Source organism: Aphanomyces astaci (assembly GCF_000520075.1).
Source record: "Aphanomyces astaci strain APO3 unplaced genomic scaffold supercont1.30, whole genome shotgun sequence".
Lineage (NCBI taxonomy): Eukaryota > Oomycota > Saprolegniomycetes > Saprolegniales > Verrucalvaceae > Aphanomyces > Aphanomyces astaci.
In genome coordinates, this window is record NW_009798293.1 from 217,244 (window position 1) to 237,367 (window position 20,124).

Consider the following 20,124-nt stretch of genomic DNA (forward strand, 5'->3'; position numbering starts at 1 on the left):
TTTGCCTTGTCCATGGCGCCTTGGTTCGTTAGTGGCATTGTGGGTTGTGTGCGCATTCTATGCCAGTTGTTTAGAGGAATATGATTGGCTGATGTACTGTACTGTCCACTCCAAGTTCAAGTTGCGTTTGATTTTCAAAACCAAAAGCTCCTCGCGAGGAGCTTTTGGTGACGAAAAGCACTTTTCAAAACGAAAATCAAAGTTTTTTCTAAACTGACTCTCCCTAATGTACTTTGTGATCCTGTCGTACATTATACAATGTCAAGTACTTGATTGTAGCATCTCTACATAGTCTTAACTACCTATGCGTCGGCTGAAGCGAGTCGGAGCATGTTGGTGTGAGTGGAGCAAACCTCAATAGAGCAATTTGATTGGCTCGGAAAGTAGTCAGATGTCTGCGGACTTCGAGGCCAAAAGTGTGACGCCTCACTTTTCAGATCTGTTTCCGAGCAAAGTCTGCAAGCTTCGAAGTTCGAATCGAAGTTTAAGTCTGGAAAGTCAAGATTTCGCACTTGCTAAAAGTCTCTATTCACTGTCAGTACAGTGCGCGCCATGTGGATAGGACACCCTGGTTGCATAGAGGCAACGTGAGATAAAATGCACGTTAAGAGAAACAAAATATACCACACGAACGCATTTGATTGGTCCGGTTGTTTGGCGCTTGTTTCAGGTACACTGGCCGAGTTATGCCGCGAAAATTGAATTTGAGGTGCGACAACCGGATAGGACACCTCAGTTTCAAGCCCAGTCTGAGCTGCTCCCAGGCAATCCTTGCACGGCTAAGGAGTAAACGTCAATAAAAGACCATTCGACCTATCTTGACTTGCCTTTCCAAGTACAACTGCCATGGGAAGAGCCGGCCAACTCACCGAGTACGAGCAAGGCAGTGCCTTAGCGTTTTCGAAGGCTGGATGGTCGATCAAACGCATCGCCGCCACCCTTGGCCGCTCCAGAAACGTGGTAGCAAGCTCTATACTGCCACCCGAGACCTACGGGACCAAATATGTAAGTCGAAAGTCCACGAAAGTGTCAGAACGAGCACGCCGTCAAATCGTCAAGCATGCCTCGACGACAGGATGCTCCGCCAGGCAGCTCAAATCATACCTGCCGTTGGAAGTGTCGCTCCGCACGTACCAACGCATCTTGAACCAAGCCGCTTTCCTACAATACACCAAGCTTCAGCATGCACCGAAGCTTCAACAACGCCACAAAGACGCAAGACTCAAGTACGCCGAAGCAACCTCACCAATCCAACTGACTGGGACATCGTGGTGTGGTCGGACGAAAAGAAGTTCAACCTCGACGGTCCAGATGGTTTCCAGTACTACTGGTACGACCTTCGCCACGAAAAAGACCAGTTTTTTACCCGGCACAGCGGCGATGGCAGTTGCATGATTTGAGCCGCATTTTCATGTCACGGGAAGTCGGACATCGCCTTTCTAGACGGCTCACAGACAGCCGACAAGTACATTGACACGTTGTCGAACTACCTGTTCTCATTTGGTCATGAGATGTTTGGCGGAAGTTTTGTATTTATGCAAGACAACGCTAGCATTCATTGTTCCAAGGTGGTTATGGAGTTTTTGGACGAGCAAGATATTGTCATTTTTGGTCATCCTGCGTTGTTGCCTGATTTAAACCCTATCGAAAACGTTTGGGGTGTGCTGGCTCGCCAAGTTTACCTTAATGGTAAACAATTTGACTCTGTGGCTGAGCTAAAGGTCGCCATCAAGCGTGAGTGGGAAAAATTTTCCCAAAACTACTTGCAGGAGCTGATCAGGTCGATGCCAAAGCGCTGTGTGCATGTTATCTAAGCCAAAGGAGGCAAAACAAAGTACTAGTATTAAATACACAATTTGGTGCTTTGAGGACAGATTTCGTTGTTACTTTTGGGGTGTCCTATCCAAATGTCGCACCCCAAATTCCTGTTTCATGTCATAATTTGCTCAGTATTTATTAGAATGGACTGCATCTTGTGTCAAACGATCTAGCTTTAGCTGCCACTTGAATTTATCCGCCGTGTGGCAGCAACAGAGCACAAATGCCATCGCCTCATTGATAAAACAGGGATGTCCTGTCCATGTGGCGCGCACTGTAGTACACACAAAAATGAGTTGATTACTCGGAGTACATTTCAGAAAGCAAAACGAAAACTTCTATACTCAAGTCAAGACTAAAGATACGGACACATATGGTGCACGTCATCTATAAACAACCAACTTTTCCCAAAAATTTCTGACTTCTATTTCATATTCATTACTCAATTTTTCAGCAAATTGAGACGTAGAATCGACAGATCTCAATGTGGTGAAGGAATTCAGATTCAAATTTGGTGATGAATTGATCCAGAAATAGATATTTAACCTAGCGGTATTTTACATGGGAGCTAGGATATTTGGCCATAGGGGTGGCCGCTCAAATGTATCTTGATTTTTGTATGTGACTCTTATCCGTATTTAATATCCGGAGGCAGTTGGGACCTTTAACCTCCCACTCCAGTGATAAAACGCATGAAATCGGCATTTAACGTATCTGGAATTTGGGTTTAACTACATTAATTGCACGTTAAATAATAAAACCTTCACTCTTCAATTTGGCCAGTTGGAAGTTTTTAGATGAAGTGCACCATATGAAATCAATCCTAAAACCAGAATGATGATCATAATTTGAGCGGCAAATCAAGGCGCGCATTGCTTGTTTTCATGCGAGCACTCACATCGGACCAGCGCCGTGCCGTTGTGACCACCTCCTCTTGCGCGTTGTCCAAGCACCGTGCAAACTACAGCACGGTGTTATCATCTGATCCTTGGCAAGAATCGCCACACCATTGCCGGCATCTGGAGCCGCGCTACAAGTGTACTGTAACGTGTCCCTTGGTGGCGAGGGTTTGCTACGTCTCAGATGAAATGCAATGACATGACCAGTCTCAAAAAGGGTCTCGTTGAAGTACACGGACTTGCCAGCACGCATTCGTGCCGTACCTCGGAGTAATAAATAATTGTAGGTTGGACTAACTGTAAAAGTACAAATTCTATATTACCTTCAGTATCGCCGAGCAATATTAATATAGACATAACTTTTATATTATTGTACAATTCATTCGTCCTTCAACTTTTTTGAAATGACAAGATTAGTGTAGGTACATCAGATGGTTCAAATTGACATGTGAAAAGTTTGCGCTTTGGCAGTCATCAACTTGCATCATACCAGTACAGGCCAGTCGACGACGTGTAAGATGCGCTGGGCAGACTCGAAGCTCGCGGTGGCGCTACTTGTTCTCATTCTGTCGCGCAGCGTGGACCGCGTCTACTACACGTAAGTGTCCTGGCCAGGCACGCAACTCGTCCGTGTCTACCGGTACCGTAGGCGCATTACGTTCGACTACAACGAATTCCTGTGGTACTTCTCTAACATCATTTGCTCCATTGCGTACCTTGTCATATTCTGGCCTGTGGTATGGTACAAGATGTGGTTCACCAGTGCGTAGTACTTCCCTTCTCCACCATTCCATTCACCATCGCGTCGTTTAACTCGTTTGATAGACGAAATCACGCCGGAAATGACGTCGTTCCCGCACTACAAGTTTGCCATCATGGGTCTCTTCGACACGTTGTACAATCTGCTCACAGCCTTCCCTACGCCGCACATAGGGTACACTTCCATGCTCCAAAACGCTCTAACGCAGTAGCATTAGGGGCAACATGTCGAACGCGCTGGGCCAGCTCAACCTCCCATTCAACATGCTCCTCTCGGCCATCCTACTCTCCACGCGATACAAGCGATCGCATTACATGGGCGCGGTACTCGTCCTGTACGGCGCACTGGTCACGATGATCCCTGTGTTCCGCGGCGAAACCGCGGCCAACATGCCGGATCCGTCCGTGTTTTGGATCCTCTTTTACATCATCGCGTTGCTGCCTGGCGTGGGATCCAACGGTGCGTTCGTCCGTTCGTAGTCTGTCGCTCGTTCGTGTTGTCCCACTGCCTTTGAGGGACTCTAGTGTACAAAGAAATCGGGTTGAAAGACGTGGACCTGGACATTTGGTACGCCAATGCATGGATCTGCACGTACCAGCTCCTGTGGGGGGCGTTTACGATTTGGACCATCCAGGTACGTAGGTGCACAAGTCGTTGAACCGAGGGACGTTTCGGACTGTGTGGTGGGTAGCTCCCTGCGTTTTCGGACCCGCCCGTGTCGTGGCAAGAGTTCCCTTCGTACATTGCGCTAGCGCACAACTGTTTCCTCGGGTACCCCGTGACCTTCAACGGCTCTGACTTGCCCTGTGGCAATGGCGTGTTCCTTACCTTCTTGTGGTACATCCTGTTCAACTGCGTGTACAACCAAGTACGTTCAATTCAACCATCCGTTATCTAGTGGTGGTACAAATGTGCAATGGGGATGTGTTTGCTGAGTTTCTTGGCAGATCATGATGTACGTGTTCAAGGAAGGCAGTTCGGTGCTGTTTGTCGTGTCGTCGGCCGTGTGCCTTCCGCTGACTGACATGATGTACATGGTGCCGTTCCTGGCCGGGCCCAAGGCGTCCCAGACGTTCACCATCTACGACGGGTTTGCGCTCTTCGTGCTCATCATGGGCATGCTCGTGTACCACTCGGAGAAGGAGGAGCGCGGAGACGCGGCCACGCAGAAGTCGCCCATGTTCTTGTCGCCTAGCATGCGCAAGGCGCAGTTGATGCGACGACGAAAGGCCAGACCTATGACGACGTTCCGGTCTGCTGTGCTTAAGTACGGTACCGCCAAGGACACCAACAGTGTGGTCTAGTGTCAGCTACATAAATAGTACTATATCTGAACTATCCTCAGATGATAAGTCCTGTAGCAGGCTACCGTGGACGATTTTGGGATATTTGTGGATACAATGGAATGGCTATTATACTGTAGTGGCCCTTGCGTGAGTTATACCTATGGACGTCGGAGGTCCGCTTGATTGCCTGGCCTTGCGTTTAGATCGACCCAACCACGTTTATGCAGAACTCCCGACACCATTATTGTCGTCCTTGTCATTACTGTGGAAATGGCGATTCCGGGGAGGACAGTACTGCACAACGATGGATGGCGAAGTTAACGTTATGCCAAGGATGATTGAATCATCTGCCATGCTCTTCGCCACTGCCTGTACTGGTTGGTGACTTGGACTTCATCGCGAAATCATCACGACTTGCACTAATATCAATGCCGTGGAGCGTAATTAACTGTAAATTTACTACCGCAATGTAGTTGTCACAACTACCGGTATTTAACGATTACTACACCATTTTGCAGTTAAGTTGAACGAATGCCCGATATATTTGGTGGTGTGCCCGATATAATTAGCCATGTGCCCATTTAATTTGGCACAAGGTCGATGTAATTGGCCATCTGCCCGATGAATTATGTCGTCTGCCCGATGAAAATGGAATACAGTACTGTAACTCAAACAATTATATTCCTAGGATTGCAAATCTGTTTTGGTCCAAACATCATGTGGCTGAAGTTCGGTAGGAAAACGCACGAAGGCAAGAATTCGAAATTTATACTTGAATAAAGTATAGTGTAAGTTCATATTGCGCTTTCGAGTGAAATATCGTGTTGTGGCGTGGTTTCTCGTTGGAATTTAAATCGATTTGATTGGCTACCTCAGATGAGCTCAAAATTATTAGCCAATCAAAACCTTCTCAATGAAATTCAACCAATCAGATCGATTGTGGATCGGTTTGGTCGGCGCGATTCGATTGCACCCCCTCCCCAAATTTGTATCAAATCGACAATAATGTGCGCGCTTTACTCCAACACTTTGAATGCTCATTATTCGAATCGCCAAGGAACGCACAGCATGGACGTAGCTAACTCTGGTAATAATAATGTCAATTGAAGTATTGCCCGTATACTTCAACGTTTCGTCCATACTTCAACCTCCGTCCAAAATTTGAATCTGTCGCGCGCAGAGCTCATTTTTCGATATACCTCAAGGTACGCACCCTCGATGAACGCGCGGAGGCCATGGGCAACATGAGCGTTGGTATGTGACGTCACAGCAACGATGCTGCATGTGTCGTTTAACGACCATTTCTATATTGAATTGACTTTTTATTGCGTGATTTCCATTTTCATCAGGCACACGACACAATTCTTCGGGCAGACGGGTCATTGCTTGCCAAATTAAACGGGCACATGGCTAAATACTGTATATCGGGCACACCACCAAATATATCGGGCACACGGCCAAATATATCGGGCATTCGTCCAACTTGAGGTGTATTAATAGTGTTTTATTTGAAGACTCAAATACTTCGAAGTAACTTACTCCTGTTTTTAAAATGCGTTTCGATTAAGTATGTTCCATTAGGTGCTTCATGTAGTCCCGTCACGAAATACTACTATATTGGATATCACGAAATATACTGGCAGTGCACGAAATATACTGGCAGTGCACGAAATATAATGAGTGAATTCGACGTTCCCACGAAACTAAATGCCGAAGTCGCGACATATAACTCCACAACTTTAAATGGGATTCCACGAAATATACCCGATATTTTTCGAAATTAACCGCAAAAAGGGTAAAGTAGGATTAATACGTACCAGTATACTTCACATGTCAGAAAGTGTTCAATTCCAGGAAAAAAAACCCTCACGGACTGCACGTTAAACTCCTGACATATATAGTTAACGTGAGGGCAAAAGTTATGGGAGTCACAAATCTTGCATTCGCGTTGTATGGCCCTATTTTACCTATGTACTTCCATTTTGGCATTGCTGCCTGCTTTCAGCCGAGACCAGCATGCAAATGGTGTCTGCTGGGATGGGATACCCCACACACTTCATGGAAGGAAGTCGATCGAACTAGCTAGCGTATATTGAACATGGGGATGACTGGCTTATGCAGTTTCGGCGCTCTTGGTGGCTTCGGCGTTGGACGCGAGTTCCTTGGCGGCGGCGGCCTCCTTGTAGGCGATCTTACGCGCTTTGGACTTGCTGATGGGGACCGATGCCGGGTCGAATTCACGCAAGATCACGGTCAAATGGCTGTGTCCTCGGTGCTTGACACCAGTGTTGCCTGTTGAAGATATCGATGAGACCAATTTTCACAAGTTGGAACGTCATACCTCGCCCCATAAACTTCACTCGCTTCAAGAACATGCCCTTAGTGACGAAGGCTTGCTCAACCTTCAACGCGCTCGGTTCGATGCCGTAGTAGATGTCTGCCAAGTTGACAGCGTTTTGAATCGTCTTCTTGACAATCGTGGACTTGCGCTTCTGCGAGAATTGCATCTGGATCAACGCTTCCGGGGCTGTGAGACCACGGATTTGCTGCGCCAGGTAGGACAACTTGCGGGGACTCTGGCGAATTTCCTTCTTCACCGTCTTCACCGATCGAAACTCGACCGCATCTTCGATCGCAGGCAGCGAAATTTCCTCGGTGGCTTCCGTGGACATGCAGCGCGTCGCGGAGAACACGCTTTGGAATCCCGCGGGAAGAACCGACGACGACTTGGGGGCGAGGGACATACCCGCCATGCTACGGGCCAAGCAAAAGCGGCTCAACATCGCGACGGATCGATCGGCTCGGGCAAAACTGAAGTTGCCCAAATCAAATGGTGGAGAATGCGTGGCCGTCCGGATATGCATCCGGATTTTCAGGAAGATTAAAAGAGCGTGTTGTTTGTATGTACGGCGTTGTATTTTATTCCTAAAATAAACGCACCGGATTGGATTATTCAGTGCGTAGATGAAGCATCGGGTGCGTGTATGGACTTTTAGCCAATGAATGTTTGGTATGTACACTTCATAGTTTGGATTCGTGAAAATAAGATTTTATTTTAACCAATCGCGCAAGGCAAAACCATTGGTCCGGTCGGGACGGTTTTGGATGTTGAAGCGAAGGGAATCCATTCATTTGGAGTTCTCAATTTGCCGCCGCCAAGATGAGTACGTCGTTGGCGTCCCAGTTGAATGCACTCAAGGTGCATGCGACGTCTGCTCCTTCTCAGAGGAAGCTCGCGTCCTTTCTTCATGAGCCGAAGGTGGCATCGAAGATCGACATCCGCACCACATATGAACACGCGAAGCAGGCGCTCGACCACTTGTGCGGCATGGACGGTAGTTTGGATGTGTTCCACACAACGTTGCTGCATCCGAGCAAAGTGCAAGCGCAGTTTAATCGCGCACTTCTCACAAAGGACGAGAACGCCGCCGTCGACGTCGACTTGGGCCTGCTCCTTGACGCGCTGTCGCCGTACTTTCTCCTCCCGCCCACGCACCAACTCCTCGAGTACCTCATTCGACGGTACGAGATTCACACGTGGAACGTTGAACAGATCCTGGGCGCCACCTTGTGCTACCATGAGAGTCCCGTGTTTGCACGGCTTGTCACCATCTGCGACCTCAACAAGTACCCGCGGTGGGCATTCCTGGAAGCAGTCAAAGTCAACAACGTGCCTCTGCTTCGCGCGAACCTGGCCAAGCGATGCTTCACCGACCCGTCCATCGTGCGCTTCATCTACGACGCGGGTCGTCGCATCGGGGCCAAGAACCCCAAACTCATGGCGCTGTATACATTGTTGGCGATGGAAGTGCTGGATAAGTCCAAGATCAGCGACCAAATCCTGCGCTGGGTCCTGCCAAACGTGTTGGACGGCCTCCGAGACCGCACCTTCCCCGAGCACCAGCTGTCGTCGTACATGGTTGCCACCAAGTTGACGTCGAAAGCCGTGCTGGCGCACGCCGCCCGCACCCAGATCGTGTCGGCCATCGCCAAGACGGCGCTTGCACACGCTCAGCTGGATGCATTGCTCTGCCTAGTCAGCGTCGTGCAGGCGCAGCCGTTCGAAGCGCTTCCCATCGACGTGGTCAAGCACCTGTTAAACTACACAGACGTCCCGCAGCTGCTTCGGGACGCTACGGACGCGTACGACACGCGCAAGTTCCTGACGTTGTTCTTTGCCGGCATGGTGTCACTTCTTGTGGACAGTGCGAAGACATCAACGAACCAGGCTGAAACAACAGTAGAAACCACCTTGTTTGCCATCCTCGCTGAGCTCGGTCCAGACTCTGCCACGTTATTTGTAGCTCCGATCGTAGGCCACGTGCTCAAGAGTGCTAGAGTTGCCGCGTCCTCCAAGGACAAAAACGCTGTCGCTGTAGTCCTGCAGCGCGTCCTGGTTCGGCTGAGCAAGCGGTTTGCCGAGCAATTGGACGCTGGCTTGCACGCGTTGTTGTCTGCCGACGACGACGACGAAGCCAGTGCTGCGTTTTACATTGAGTTTGTAGGCCGCACGTTCGACGGCACCACCGCCGCCGTGCACGTTCCGTTGGCGCAAAGTGGTCTGTCTCTGCTGTTGTCGCTGGACCACCCGAACGCCGACATCCGACTGCACGCTGTTACAGCTGTGAAAGCCATGAACGACTCGTTCGATGAAGTGGACGCGCTCCTCCGCCGCCTCAACGACGACTCCCCTGCAGTGGTGCTGCAGGTGCTCCAGCTCAACGTGTTGCTGGTCAAGGCGACCCCCCTGGCGCTGGTGGAGGCGGTGGCGCACGCCGTATCGCAGCGGTTCGCCGATCCCCAGTTCAAAGTGGCCGTGCCTGCGCTTGTGGGGTTTGCTACGGGTCCGCTGCTGACCAAGTACCCCAAAACCCCCCGCTTGACGCCGATTGTGCTCGACATGCTGCTGCAATTCGCCCCGACCTCGGACTGGCTAGAGCCATCGACTTCGTCCGAGTCGGTGATTCCGTTTGATGCGTGGGTACAACACCTGAAGAAGCTCCATCATCCGTTTGGTCAGGCTTTGAAAGCCCCGAAAGACTTGAGCGCAGTCGTCCAAGCGTGGGGCAAGGTCCTTACCGACGACCTCGTCGACACCGTCGCGGCGTGGACGGCCCCCGCACCCTTTCGCCACGTCCGCCTGCCGTACTTGGCCCTGCAAGTATTTTTCCACAGTCCTAAGAAGCAATCGGGACGGCAATTTCTGCCACTGGCACGCACCGAATGGACGTTGCTCAACAACTCGCCAGCCAAAGTGGACCTGGCCATCCACCGCCCCGCCATTTTGCACGTGATTGAGATGATCTGCGCCAGCATGACCGCAAGCCCCGCCGACGAGGGCACGGCCTACGACGACGCGCTACACCTGCTACTGCACTCGTCGTCGCGATTCTTCACCCTCGTGCAGCCGTATCTCCACGACAAGCTGGCCAAACACAACTGGACGACGCTGCTGCACAGCCTCTGTCGCGTCGCCTCCTCTCGCGCCGACACGCAAGCCACAGCGGCGGTCCGCAGCATCACGCTGGTGTCAGTTATGCTCGAGTGCCATGGGTCGACCGCGATCAAGTTGAACGACTTGCATCAGGTGCTCACGACGGTGCTGCTGTCGCTGAATTCATCCGACGCGGCGGTGCGCAAGGTCGGAGTGCAAACACTCAAACCACTCGCCAAGGTGTCGGTCGACAAGCAGGACAAGGCCGCGCTAGCCACGTACCACAAAGCGATGGCGGCGCTCACCCAGGCCAAAACGGAGCTCGTGATGGACAGCCAGCACCTCCCGACGCTTTTGGCCACCCTTCTGGACGGCAACAAACTCGACGCCGGATGGACTAAGCAAGTGCTGGCCACGGTGCTCGTCAAGGGCGCCGATGGCGGTGCGATCCCCGCGCCCCTTCAACGCCGGGCGCGTCAAGTGCTGGAGGTGTTTGCCAAGGTGCAACTGCCGGCGCTGTGGGAGTCCGCGGTCGGCTGGTTCACGCACCGCTTGCCACTGGCTGCCCAGGCGAGCTGCTCTGATGCGGAAACTGCTATTTTGAACCACTTGCTCGGTCACTTTTTGACGACGTGGGCCACGAGTAAGGTGCCCAAGGCGGTCGTGGACGCCGTAGTGCTGACGTTGGCGACGCCGACGGGAGTGTCGGCGCTCCACAAGCACGTGGCGGCCACCATGCCTGCGACATGGTTTGCCAGTGTGGGGTCTGCCACGCAGAGTACGATCGTGGCTCATCTCGTGGCTCTCATGCGATCCGGGGAAGAGTTGAGTGAAATCTCGAGTCAGCTCGTGCCTAGGCTGCAAGTGTCGGCGGATATTGTGGCCAAATTGCTGCAGCACCAAAAGTCGCCCCACTGGGTGGCCGACGTGACGTGCGTCCTCGAAGTGCTTCCGGCGTGGCTGCCGCGGTACTCTGCGACAGAGTTGGAGAACCTCCTCACACCCCTGCAGCACATTGTCGCACACTTCAGCCAAGACAAGGTGTCTGAGTACAGCGTGCAGATGGTGCTCACGGTGCTGCACCAGACGTGCCGCCTCTTGCCGCCCGCTGCCAAGCACCCGTCCAAGAAGCACGCCGCCGCCACGACCACGTCTCATGCCAAGGTCCTTGTGGAGCTGACGATGGAAGTAGTTGAAGTCACCACTTCCCCCCAGACCCGCAACGCCGCGCTCCTGCTCGTATCGGCGCTTGTTGATCTGTACCCCGCCCAAGTGCTCACGTCGCTCGTGCCCATCTTGAGCCATGCGTCGCACCTTCACATGGACGAGTACTCGTTCCATGTGCTCCGGGAGATTGTCCAGCACGCCGTGCCATACGTGGCCAAACCATCGAGCCCCATCTCGATCCAGCAGTTCCTCCAGACGTTTGTCGACGCATTTGGGTCCATCCCGGCCGCGCGCCGACTGGATCTCTTCCACGTGGTCCTGGCCAGCTTGGATCTTCAAAATGCTAACGCTCTCGGCATGACCATCGCCCTCTTGCTCTTGACCCCCTCGACCGACGCACAGCACCCCCACGCTGCATTCTGCCACGAACTGGCCCAACTGTTTCCCCCCGAGGCCCAGATGCAAGCCCTCGTCTTCCTCGTCCACTCGACCAGCCACCTCCAAGACGACACGGACCCTGGCAAGTCGGACACCTCGGTGCTCAACGTCCAGGGCCTGTCCGATGCGAAACTAGCCGCCACGACCGCCGCGTGGCTGTCGTTCGTGCCGCACCACCTCGAACGCAAGCGCCTCCACGCGCAAATCTTGGACAAGCAGCACGGAGACAACGGGACGCTCCAAGAAGCGTACCTCCTGCTCGCCCAAGCGCTGCTCTTGTACCTGCGCCGGGGAAGCGACGACGCCCTCGGCGGGTTCGCCCTGGACGGGATGCACAACCTCCAGCGCCTTCTCACGGCCCCTGGCTTTGTGGCTGTGATTGGCGAGCTGCTGCACCACGAAGACAGCGTGATCCGGCGGCGGGCGCTGCAGCTCCTGAACGAACGCATTGAGGCGCACCAGGACTCGCTGACGACGGAAGAGGAGCTTTTGTTTGTCGACATGCTTGCCGACCTCACCGAAGTGCTGGGCGACGTCCAAGCTGCTTTGGTCTCTGATTTGCAGATGGCGCTGCTGTCTGTGGACGTGCTCACGCGGTTCTTTGCCAAGAAACACCCCAAGACGTTCCAGGCCATCCTGCCCACCGTCATCGCATGCACCACGCACACAAACGGCCACGTGTCTGGCAGTGCGTTCGTGTGCCTGTCCAACTTGACCCTCGCGCTCGGCGCTGCAGTGTTTCCCCATGTCCCGACCTTCTTTCCCACGCTGCTCTCGGCGCTCGAACAAGTGTCCTCCCATCGTCGGTCCGGTCACTCTACCGACCAAGCCGACGACTCCTCCAACACGCTGCAGCACTGCGGCATGGTTGCCCTGCGCAACTTGACGGCGAAAATCCCCCAGTTTCTGGCCCCATACCTGAACCGCATGCTGGCGCTGCTGTTCCAGCCGTCGTTGCATCCGCAAATCCAAGTGACCGCGCAAGCTACGTTGGTGTCGCTGGCCCACGGCATGGAGCTGCGAAACTTGCTGCCGGCGTTGCTCGAGCTATACCCGAGTTGCTGCCGCCACGGCAACGACTCGCTCCTCCAGCTGTTTGACCTCGTCGCCACCATCGTCGGCGGCATGGACCGCTTGGCGGTCAAGACCCACCTGAGCGGATGGATGCGCTTCTTCCTCATGGCCATGGACGTCCGCCGCACGCATCCGTTGCTGTCGGTAGAAGTGGAAGACAAACTCCGCCACGCGATCGTACAACTGGTGCTGAAACTGAGCGAGAAGCAGCTCAAGCCCCTCTTCCTCAAGTTTGTCGCGTGGGTGGACGTGGTCCTCCCGGGGCACCAAGGCCCGTCGCTCCCCCGTCAAGCCGTGTTTTACCGCCTGGTCGGACAGCTCAGCGCTCAACTGCGCAGCATTTTCGTGCCGTATTACGCGCATATTTTGCCGCAATGTGCGTCCATCGTGGCGTGGGGGCCGACGTTGAGCTCGTCGTTCTCGACTGCTCATGACGAGGAAGACGATGGCTTTTTCAAGCGACCCGCCAAGAAGCAAAAGGTCGCCAAGGAGGTGGAGGACGATACCAGCAGCTTGAAGGCCACGGTGGCCGAGTTCGTGGTGCAGGCGTTGGTTGGATGCTTCTCCCACGACTCGGAAGGGTTTATGGACAAGGAAAAGTTTGACGAGATCATGCCTGGCCTGGTGGACTTGCTGGATGTGGCAGAGTCCCAGCCGACCCTCGTGAGTCACGCGGTGACGGCGCTGGCGCAGCTGGCGTGGGCCGCCAAAAGCGATCTGCTGTGGAAGCCAATGCACCATCGCATTCTGATGAAGAGCCGCAGCGACAGCGCTGGCGTCCGGTTGGCGGCGCTGCGAGCCATCGAGCAGTGCTACACCGTCGTGGGCGAAGAGTTCTTGGCCATGCTGCCGGAAAGCATCCCGTTCTTGGCCGAGTTGCTTGAAGACACGGACGCAACCGTCGAAACGTTGTGCCACCAAGTGATCAAGCAGATCGAAGACATTTCTGGAGAAAGTTTGGACCAGTATTTGACCGCGTAGTGTCCCCGTTAACCTTATTTTAAATAGATTCCATGCACAAGTACAATCTCGGTAGATTCATTCACACAAATGTAGCAATCGTTCGCCTGTTTGAAGCTAAATGGCTGTGTGCCCGCCCACTCATCTTAGCGATTGCTGTGATACCGTAATTGTTACGGATAATACTCCAGAGTAACCGGAAATGTGGTTGAGTTATTTGTCTGAGAGTTTCAGGCCCGTTATCCGGACATTTCTAGTTACATTGTGTCGGTTTCACTTGAACGTGCATGCGCCGGTTGGGACGGCTGCCTGATGGAATCGAAGGGTGAAGTGGATCCTAATGAGCGGGAGAACCGCATCCATGCGCGACGAGGACGCATTGATACACGGAATGCCAACAAGGATGACGAGAACAAGAAGAAGAAGTCGTCGTCGACAGATGCGAAGAAGATGAATCGCGGCGCGCAGCAGATCGCAGACAGTTTGAACCAGCTCGACAAGCGCAAAGTGAGTCGACACATGACCATTCTCCATGTCTCTGACGAATGCGATGCATGCTGTAGATCACAGGGATCCAGGAAGTCACGGACATCCGCGTGCGGGCCGACGACACGGAGAACACGCGGCGCATCAACGAAGAAGACCGAAAGCAGAAGCGCATCGAAAAGCTGCAGCAAGAAGCGATCACAAGCGGATCGCGCAATGCCGCCGTGGAAATGCGATGGGCAGACTTGTACGATTACAACATGCCCCAGGAGTTGTTCAAGGTAGACGTCATGATCTTTCGTTGACTTGGTGGTTTCCAACGTGTGTGCTGGTGTTACGCAGCAATTGCAACTGCAATCCGAAGCTTGCGGCGCCATTTTAGCTTCCAAGGACGGCTTGATCAAGGACTTCCAGACCCAGCTCAAGGCCAAGGACGAGGAGTACGTGGTCGCGCTGAAGGTGCAGGCCGACGACGTCGAGACCCTCGTCGATCGCATGAGCCAGCAGTACCGCGAGATGCAGGAAGAGTACGAGCTCGAACTCGAGCAGATCGAAGATGCATTTCTCAAGGCAAGATAGATATTAGCGTACAAACATCAAGTCATGACGTGGCGTCGTCGTAGGAGCGCGACGAGCTGATCTCGACCAACAAGAGCGAAATCGACTCGCTGTTTGAAAAGCGGCGCGAGATGGAGATGACGTTCATGGAAGCCAAGCAGGCGCGGGACGAGCAGAGCCAGAAGGAGATCGAGGACCTGCGGGTGAAGGACGCCGAGGACTACAACAAGCTCAAGATCAAGCTTGAAACGGACATTCAAACCCTTGAGCAGCAGCTGGAAGAGGTCATCATGACGACAACGAGATGGAGAAGGATAACACGTGACTGCGTAGATGCGCGCGACGTACCAACTCAACACGGAGAAGCTCGAGTACAACTATCGCGTGCTTACAGAGAGAGACATGGAGAACTCGGCGACGTTGAACCAACAAAAGCGAAAGCTTAGCCGGCTCAAGGATGCACTCAGCGGGCTCATTCAGAAGTACACGCAGACAGACGCCCACCAGCGCCACCAAAACACAGAGCTCACGGAGGACTACCGCCGCATCACCAAACAATACAAGGACCTGCAGAAGAAGTTTCAGCATTTCGAGGACCACGACGGCCACAAGTACGACCAGGTGTGGGCCATGCACCACCAAGTCGCGATGGACCACGTGGAAAAGGTGCTCCAAGCCGACAAGATCATCCACGAGCAGCAGCTCGGCCTTGTGTGGGTACGTTCTTCCTACACTTTATATATAACGATTATTGAGGGTTCCTTGAAAATGACATTTTCCATTTTCGAATTGATCGCATCAATGGCACGAGCAGGTGCCACCCATAACCGATTTGCGGCATGTGGACGCGGGAGATATCAAGCTAGGGGGTGCATCTACGTCGGAAGATGACACGACCAACCCAGCATCGTCCTCGACAGAAGATGGCGGAGGAGCGTCCTCTTCGACTGGCGGAGCTGAAACCCGCAAGGTGTCGTCGACAAAGCTCAAGTGCATGCTCAAGCTACTGGCGTCGGAGGCGGGTTTCCTCGTGAATGCAAACGTCCTCCAGGCTATCGACACGATGGACGAGGACGAGGCAGAGCTCGTGCGCGCCGACTCGATATTAAGGAGCCTGGGTGTCGAGAGCGAAAGCGACATGGAACGCCTTCTCGGGTAGGTTAGCGGCGTCATCCCCTCATGATGGTCTATTTCGAGCCAAACGTTCTGCGATGGTGACATAGTTTCTTCTTTCATGACGCCAACGTCGTCGGCGGCGGCGGCGGCGGCGAGGACGACGACGAAGGCAAGCAAACACTGACCATGGGACTCAAAGTTCAACCCGACCAAGTGATTCAAACGATCAAGTTCTTTGTGGATGTACGTTGTCACCTTGTTACAAGCACATCATATAGTGTGACAGTGTAAAAATGTCTGGAATCACCCACATCGATTTCTCGATATAGGAACTGAACAAAGAGAAGCGGTTACATGGCAACCGACCCCGACGCGCCGTCAAGAAGCACGACGACAACAACGACGACGAGCATCATGGTCATCATCGTGCCGGCGGAAGAGGCCGGAAGGAGGACAAGTACTTTTGGGCGCGTGCCCAGCAGATCCTTCCCGACACCACCCAACGGTTCAAAGCACCGCATGACGTTGATAAGTGGCTGATATGTCTACACGTAGCGTGTGGTTGGCGCTGGAGAAGGGCCTGACCGAGTACAACACGGTGCTCAAGCAGCGCAAGGTGCTCATTGACGCCGTGTCCGCGTTGCAGATGCAGAACAGCGAGCTCAAGGCGCTGCTGCGGCAGTACCTCGGGTCGGCCGTGAACGACGAGCTGTTGATCCCCCCCACGCAAATGATCCGCGTCCAAGAGCCCAGGAGCTTGTAAACTAGATGATACGGAAGGTTGTTGGTTTATTTGAAATCGGCAATGGGGTTGGCGTGGATGGTGACGTTGCGCAACACGATGTCCTTGAGAGGTCGGAACTTCGCATCGACCTGCGCTTTCTCCATGGCATCCAACACATCGAACCCATCGATGACTCTAGTGGATGGAATAGTAAGCGCCCTCACATTTTGGATCACTGGTGGTATCAAATGAGAATACTCGATGTCGTACTTGCCAAACACCGTGTACACGTTGTTCAGGCGGGGTTGCTTGGCATACGTGATGAAGAACTGCTGCTTGTTCGTGTTCGGGCCGCTGTTTGCCATGGACACGATGCCTCGGACGTTGTGCTAGCATCTCATGGTCAGAAGTGTGGGTTGAAAGGATTGACAAGTGCGAACGTACTCGGTTCTGTGGATGGAATTCGTCGTCGATGGCACCGCCCCAAATGCTTTCGCCGCCTTTGCCCGTGCCTGTGGAATCCCCGCCTTGAATCATGAATCCTTTCATGTTTCTGTGAAATGTTGTGTTGTCGTAGCTGTTGGTCGCACACAACGCCAGGAAATTCTACACAACACCGATCAATCGACCAGGGGACAGGCTTTCTCATAGAAGGGCTACCGGTACCTCAGCAGCACGTGGGGCTGTGTCGCAGAACACCTCCATCTTGATATCCCCCAAGTTCGTATGCAAAGTCACGGACTATCATGCATGCGTCAACCTCGACCTGCACCTTCATGAGCGCGACCTACCATTGTTGTTTCGAAGTCAAAAATGAGCGGTGGTTTTTGTGCCCCGGGGTACATCACGACCAATTTCGATACAAAACGCAAGTCTACCAAGTAAACCCACGACAACACTAATGTTACGATGGCAAAATTGCATATAAAATATACGGACGACGACTTTTCAAGCTCCCAGGTTGTCCTGCTTATGGTCGTGTTGTTCCAGCATCACAACGACAGCAAAAGTTCGCACCTCGCTCTGCTCGTAACCACACATTCCTCCGGTCCCATGCAGTCCTCGCACTGCTTGTTATCATACTGGCTTTCCTCGTGCTTGACAGCTTGACATGAACATACCAGGTACTGTATTGTTACTTACTGTTGGATCGTGCACCCAAAGCGAAAGGTCGCGGCAGGTTGAAGGGTGGCTGTTGGCCAATCACAACGCTCGAATCCGGATTGGCACACTATCTTTCGGAACGAAAATCCACTGGCATCCATCCATCCACTGGCACAGCCGAACGCGACGCCAGTCCAGCATTGCCATGGGGTCGCTTCAGCGATTGTTTGGCGAATCGCATCTGGCAGCGTCCGTGGTCGTCCTTGTATTCGCTCGATGCATCGACCGCGTGCTCTACACGTGCGACCTTGTCTTCTTCGGGGGGTTGATTGTCGCTGACTTGCCCCTGTAGCCGCATTGCGTACGCGTATGGCCCGTTCCTGTGGTACTTTTCCAACATCATCATGCCCATTGCGTTTGTCGCGACGTCGTGGCCTGTGGTGTGGTACGTCGCCAACAGTAAAACCATCACGTGATGTTCCATTTGACTTGTGTAGGTACAAAATGCTCTTCACCAGTACGCGGTTTCCATGTTTGGTAATGGTAGTGTACTTATGTTGGTGTTCGTGTCACAGACGACATTACTCCTGAAATGCGTGCCTTCCCGCACCACAAGTATGCGATCATGGGTCTGCTTGACACCTTCTACAACCTCCTGTCGGCGTTGCCCACTCCCCATCTCGGGTACCATCGCATATTGCTATCCATACCTTCTCCTTCTGACAAGTCGACCCTTTTCGTCTTCTTCTTTCAGTGGAAACCTCTCCAACGTCCTGGACCAGCTCAACCTTCCGTTCAATATGGTGCTGTCCCTGATCTTCCTCAACACAAAGTACAAGCGATGCCACCTCTTGGGGGCAACCCTGGTGCTGTATGGAGGCTTTGTCAACATGTTGCCGCTGTTCACGGGCGCCTCCACACTCAACATGCCCGATCCGACCATTGGGTGGATTCTGCTGTTCATTTCGTCGCTGCTTCCTGCCGCCGCGTCCAACGGTAACTAACTTGCTTGTTGCATTCGACTTTGCCGTTTTTCGTTCATGATATTTGTTTTGGCGCAGTGTACAAGGAAATTGCCCTCAAGGACGTCAACTTGGACATTTGGTACTGCAACGCGTGGACCAGTTTGTACCAGGTGTTTCTCGGGCTCTTGACGATCTGGACCATTCGCGTACGTACTTGCACTTTGTGACCGAGTTTTCATGTCCCTGGTCATCGTTGCAGGTGCCTGCGCTGTGCGACCCGCCGATTGACTGGCAAGACTTTCCCGAGTTTATCGGGATTTCCCACCAGTGCTTTCTTGGCTACCCCGTCGAGTTCCAGGGGAAGACGCTTCCGTGCGACGAGGGCGTGTTCGAGCTGTTCATGTGGTTCATCTTGTTCAACATGATCTTCAGCCAAGTACGTTGTTTTCCAAGTGCATTCATTATACTAAGGTTCAACCTGACGAGTACTTTGGAAGTGGGTTTGCTCTCCGTATATGATTGACGAGTGTGCGTTGTGTAGCTGATGCTGTACATCTTCAAAGAAGGCAGTTCGGTGCTCTTCGTCGTGTCGTCGGCTGTCTGTCTGCCACTGACAGACATTCTGTACATGTTTCCGTTGCTCACTGGCGCCCAAGCGACTCAGACGTTTACCATCTACGACGGGTTTGCGCTCTTTGTGTTGGTGGTACACAACTCAACTGTTTTTGTCCAAGTCTTGTCAATCACCAATATGGCAATGTATTTTTTCTAGATTGGGCTGCTCGTGTATCACTCCGAGAAGGAGACCCGCGTGAGCAAAGGCGGCAGTCGGTCCGTGGAGAAGTCGCCCATGCTGACGTCGCCGTCGCTGCAGAGGACGCACCTCATGCGCAAATCCAAAGGTATCCCCCCTACCCCCCTTCCTTGCATGCAGGCAAGAAGACAGTCATCTGACGGCAGATGTAGGCAAAGTCGTGTACCACCAGAGCCCGCTGTTCCGAGGTCAAAGCCCCGGTCGCAGCTCGGACGGCCGTCCCCTTCTGCGCTCCAACTCACCTGCCAGACGAATGTACGGGACGTCGGCAGCCTTGCCGTCGCCACCACGATCCATGCGATCGAAGAAACCAGCCACCAAGGCGAGTACCGACGCTGTCGTTTAATGGTTTCCTTGCCAACCCTGGAGCTAGTTCGTCCAAGTGTGGTGCTAAATACAGTAGTACTAGTCATCATAGCAACCATGTAGCAACGATACGATGTAAGCTTAGTATTGTAATACAAGGCTACTTACGACATAGTTGTATACAGGTGCATTGCGAAACCCTCGAAGAATGAAGA

The 20,124-nt window shown here is 53.0% G+C and overlaps 7 protein-coding genes across 9 annotated transcripts; 5 read left to right on the top strand and 2 right to left on the bottom strand.

Moving 5' to 3' along the window:
• Positions 1 to 3,178: 3,178 nt before the first annotated feature.
• H257_10748 (hypothetical protein) lies at positions 3,179 to 4,905 on the top strand. Of its 3 annotated transcripts, XM_009837396.1 has the most exons (7): positions 3,179 to 3,315; positions 3,367 to 3,479; positions 3,543 to 3,651; positions 3,695 to 3,936; positions 4,002 to 4,111; positions 4,169 to 4,345; positions 4,425 to 4,905. In XM_009837396.1, the coding sequence occupies exons 1-7, from the start codon at positions 3,236 to 3,238 to the stop codon at positions 4,779 to 4,781; spliced, it is 1,188 nt and encodes a 395-aa protein (XP_009835698.1). In that variant the 5' UTR covers positions 3,179 to 3,235; the 3' UTR covers positions 4,782 to 4,905. The 3 variants fall into 3 exon arrangements, with proteins under 3 accessions (XP_009835698.1, XP_009835700.1, XP_009835699.1); XM_009837398.1 differs by having other exon boundaries at positions 4,169 to 4,905; XM_009837397.1 differs by lacking the exon at positions 3,367 to 3,479.
• Positions 4,906 to 6,690: 1,785 nt separating this feature from the next.
• H257_10749 (hypothetical protein) lies at positions 6,691 to 7,591 on the bottom strand. The gene is made up of 2 exons (XM_009837399.1): positions 7,105 to 7,591; positions 6,691 to 7,055 (listed from the first exon to the last, which is right to left on the bottom strand). Exons 1-2 carry the CDS (start codon positions 7,544 to 7,546, stop codon positions 6,877 to 6,879), a joined length of 621 nt encoding a protein of 206 aa, XP_009835701.1. The 5' UTR covers positions 7,547 to 7,591; the 3' UTR covers positions 6,691 to 6,876.
• Positions 7,592 to 7,894: 303 nt separating this feature from the next.
• Positions 7,895 to 13,903, top strand: H257_10750 (hypothetical protein). The gene has a single exon (XM_009837400.1). It carries the CDS (start codon positions 7,924 to 7,926, stop codon positions 13,855 to 13,857), a length of 5,934 nt encoding a protein of 1,977 aa, XP_009835702.1. The 5' UTR covers positions 7,895 to 7,923; the 3' UTR covers positions 13,858 to 13,903.
• A 199-nt stretch (positions 13,904 to 14,102) lies between these two features.
• On the top strand, positions 14,103 to 14,901 carry H257_10751 (hypothetical protein; the record flags this gene model as incomplete). Its single annotated transcript, XM_009837401.1, has 3 exons — positions 14,103 to 14,343; positions 14,400 to 14,603; positions 14,665 to 14,901. The coding sequence occupies exons 1-3, from the start codon at positions 14,149 to 14,151 to the stop codon at positions 14,899 to 14,901; spliced, it is 636 nt and encodes a 211-aa protein (XP_009835703.1). The 5' UTR covers positions 14,103 to 14,148.
• A 110-nt stretch (positions 14,902 to 15,011) lies between these two features.
• On the top strand, positions 15,012 to 16,813 carry H257_10752 (hypothetical protein; the record flags this gene model as incomplete). The annotated part of the gene is made up of 6 exons (XM_009837402.1): positions 15,012 to 15,164; positions 15,214 to 15,597; positions 15,695 to 16,035; positions 16,104 to 16,239; positions 16,326 to 16,501; positions 16,552 to 16,813. The coding sequence occupies 6 exons, from the start codon at positions 15,012 to 15,014 to the stop codon at positions 16,757 to 16,759; spliced, it is 1,398 nt and encodes a 465-aa protein (XP_009835704.1). The 3' UTR covers positions 16,760 to 16,813.
• Positions 16,244 to 17,514, bottom strand: H257_10753 (peptidyl-prolyl cis-trans isomerase-like 3; the record flags this gene model as incomplete). The annotated part of the gene is made up of 5 exons (XM_009837403.1): positions 16,244 to 16,915; positions 16,991 to 17,109; positions 17,165 to 17,326; positions 17,387 to 17,461; positions 17,512 to 17,514. The coding sequence occupies 5 exons, from the start codon at positions 17,512 to 17,514 to the stop codon at positions 16,786 to 16,788; spliced, it is 489 nt and encodes a 162-aa protein (XP_009835705.1). The 3' UTR covers positions 16,244 to 16,785.
• A 447-nt stretch (positions 17,515 to 17,961) lies between these two features.
• H257_10754 (hypothetical protein) lies at positions 17,962 to 20,081 on the top strand. The gene is made up of 10 exons (XM_009837404.1): positions 17,962 to 18,124; positions 18,177 to 18,269; positions 18,322 to 18,341; positions 18,400 to 18,508; positions 18,579 to 18,820; positions 18,886 to 18,995; positions 19,049 to 19,225; positions 19,331 to 19,495; positions 19,562 to 19,691; positions 19,756 to 20,081. Exons 1-10 carry the CDS (start codon positions 18,030 to 18,032, stop codon positions 19,947 to 19,949), a joined length of 1,335 nt encoding a protein of 444 aa, XP_009835706.1. The 5' UTR covers positions 17,962 to 18,029; the 3' UTR covers positions 19,950 to 20,081.
• Positions 20,082 to 20,124: the final 43 nt, after the last annotated feature.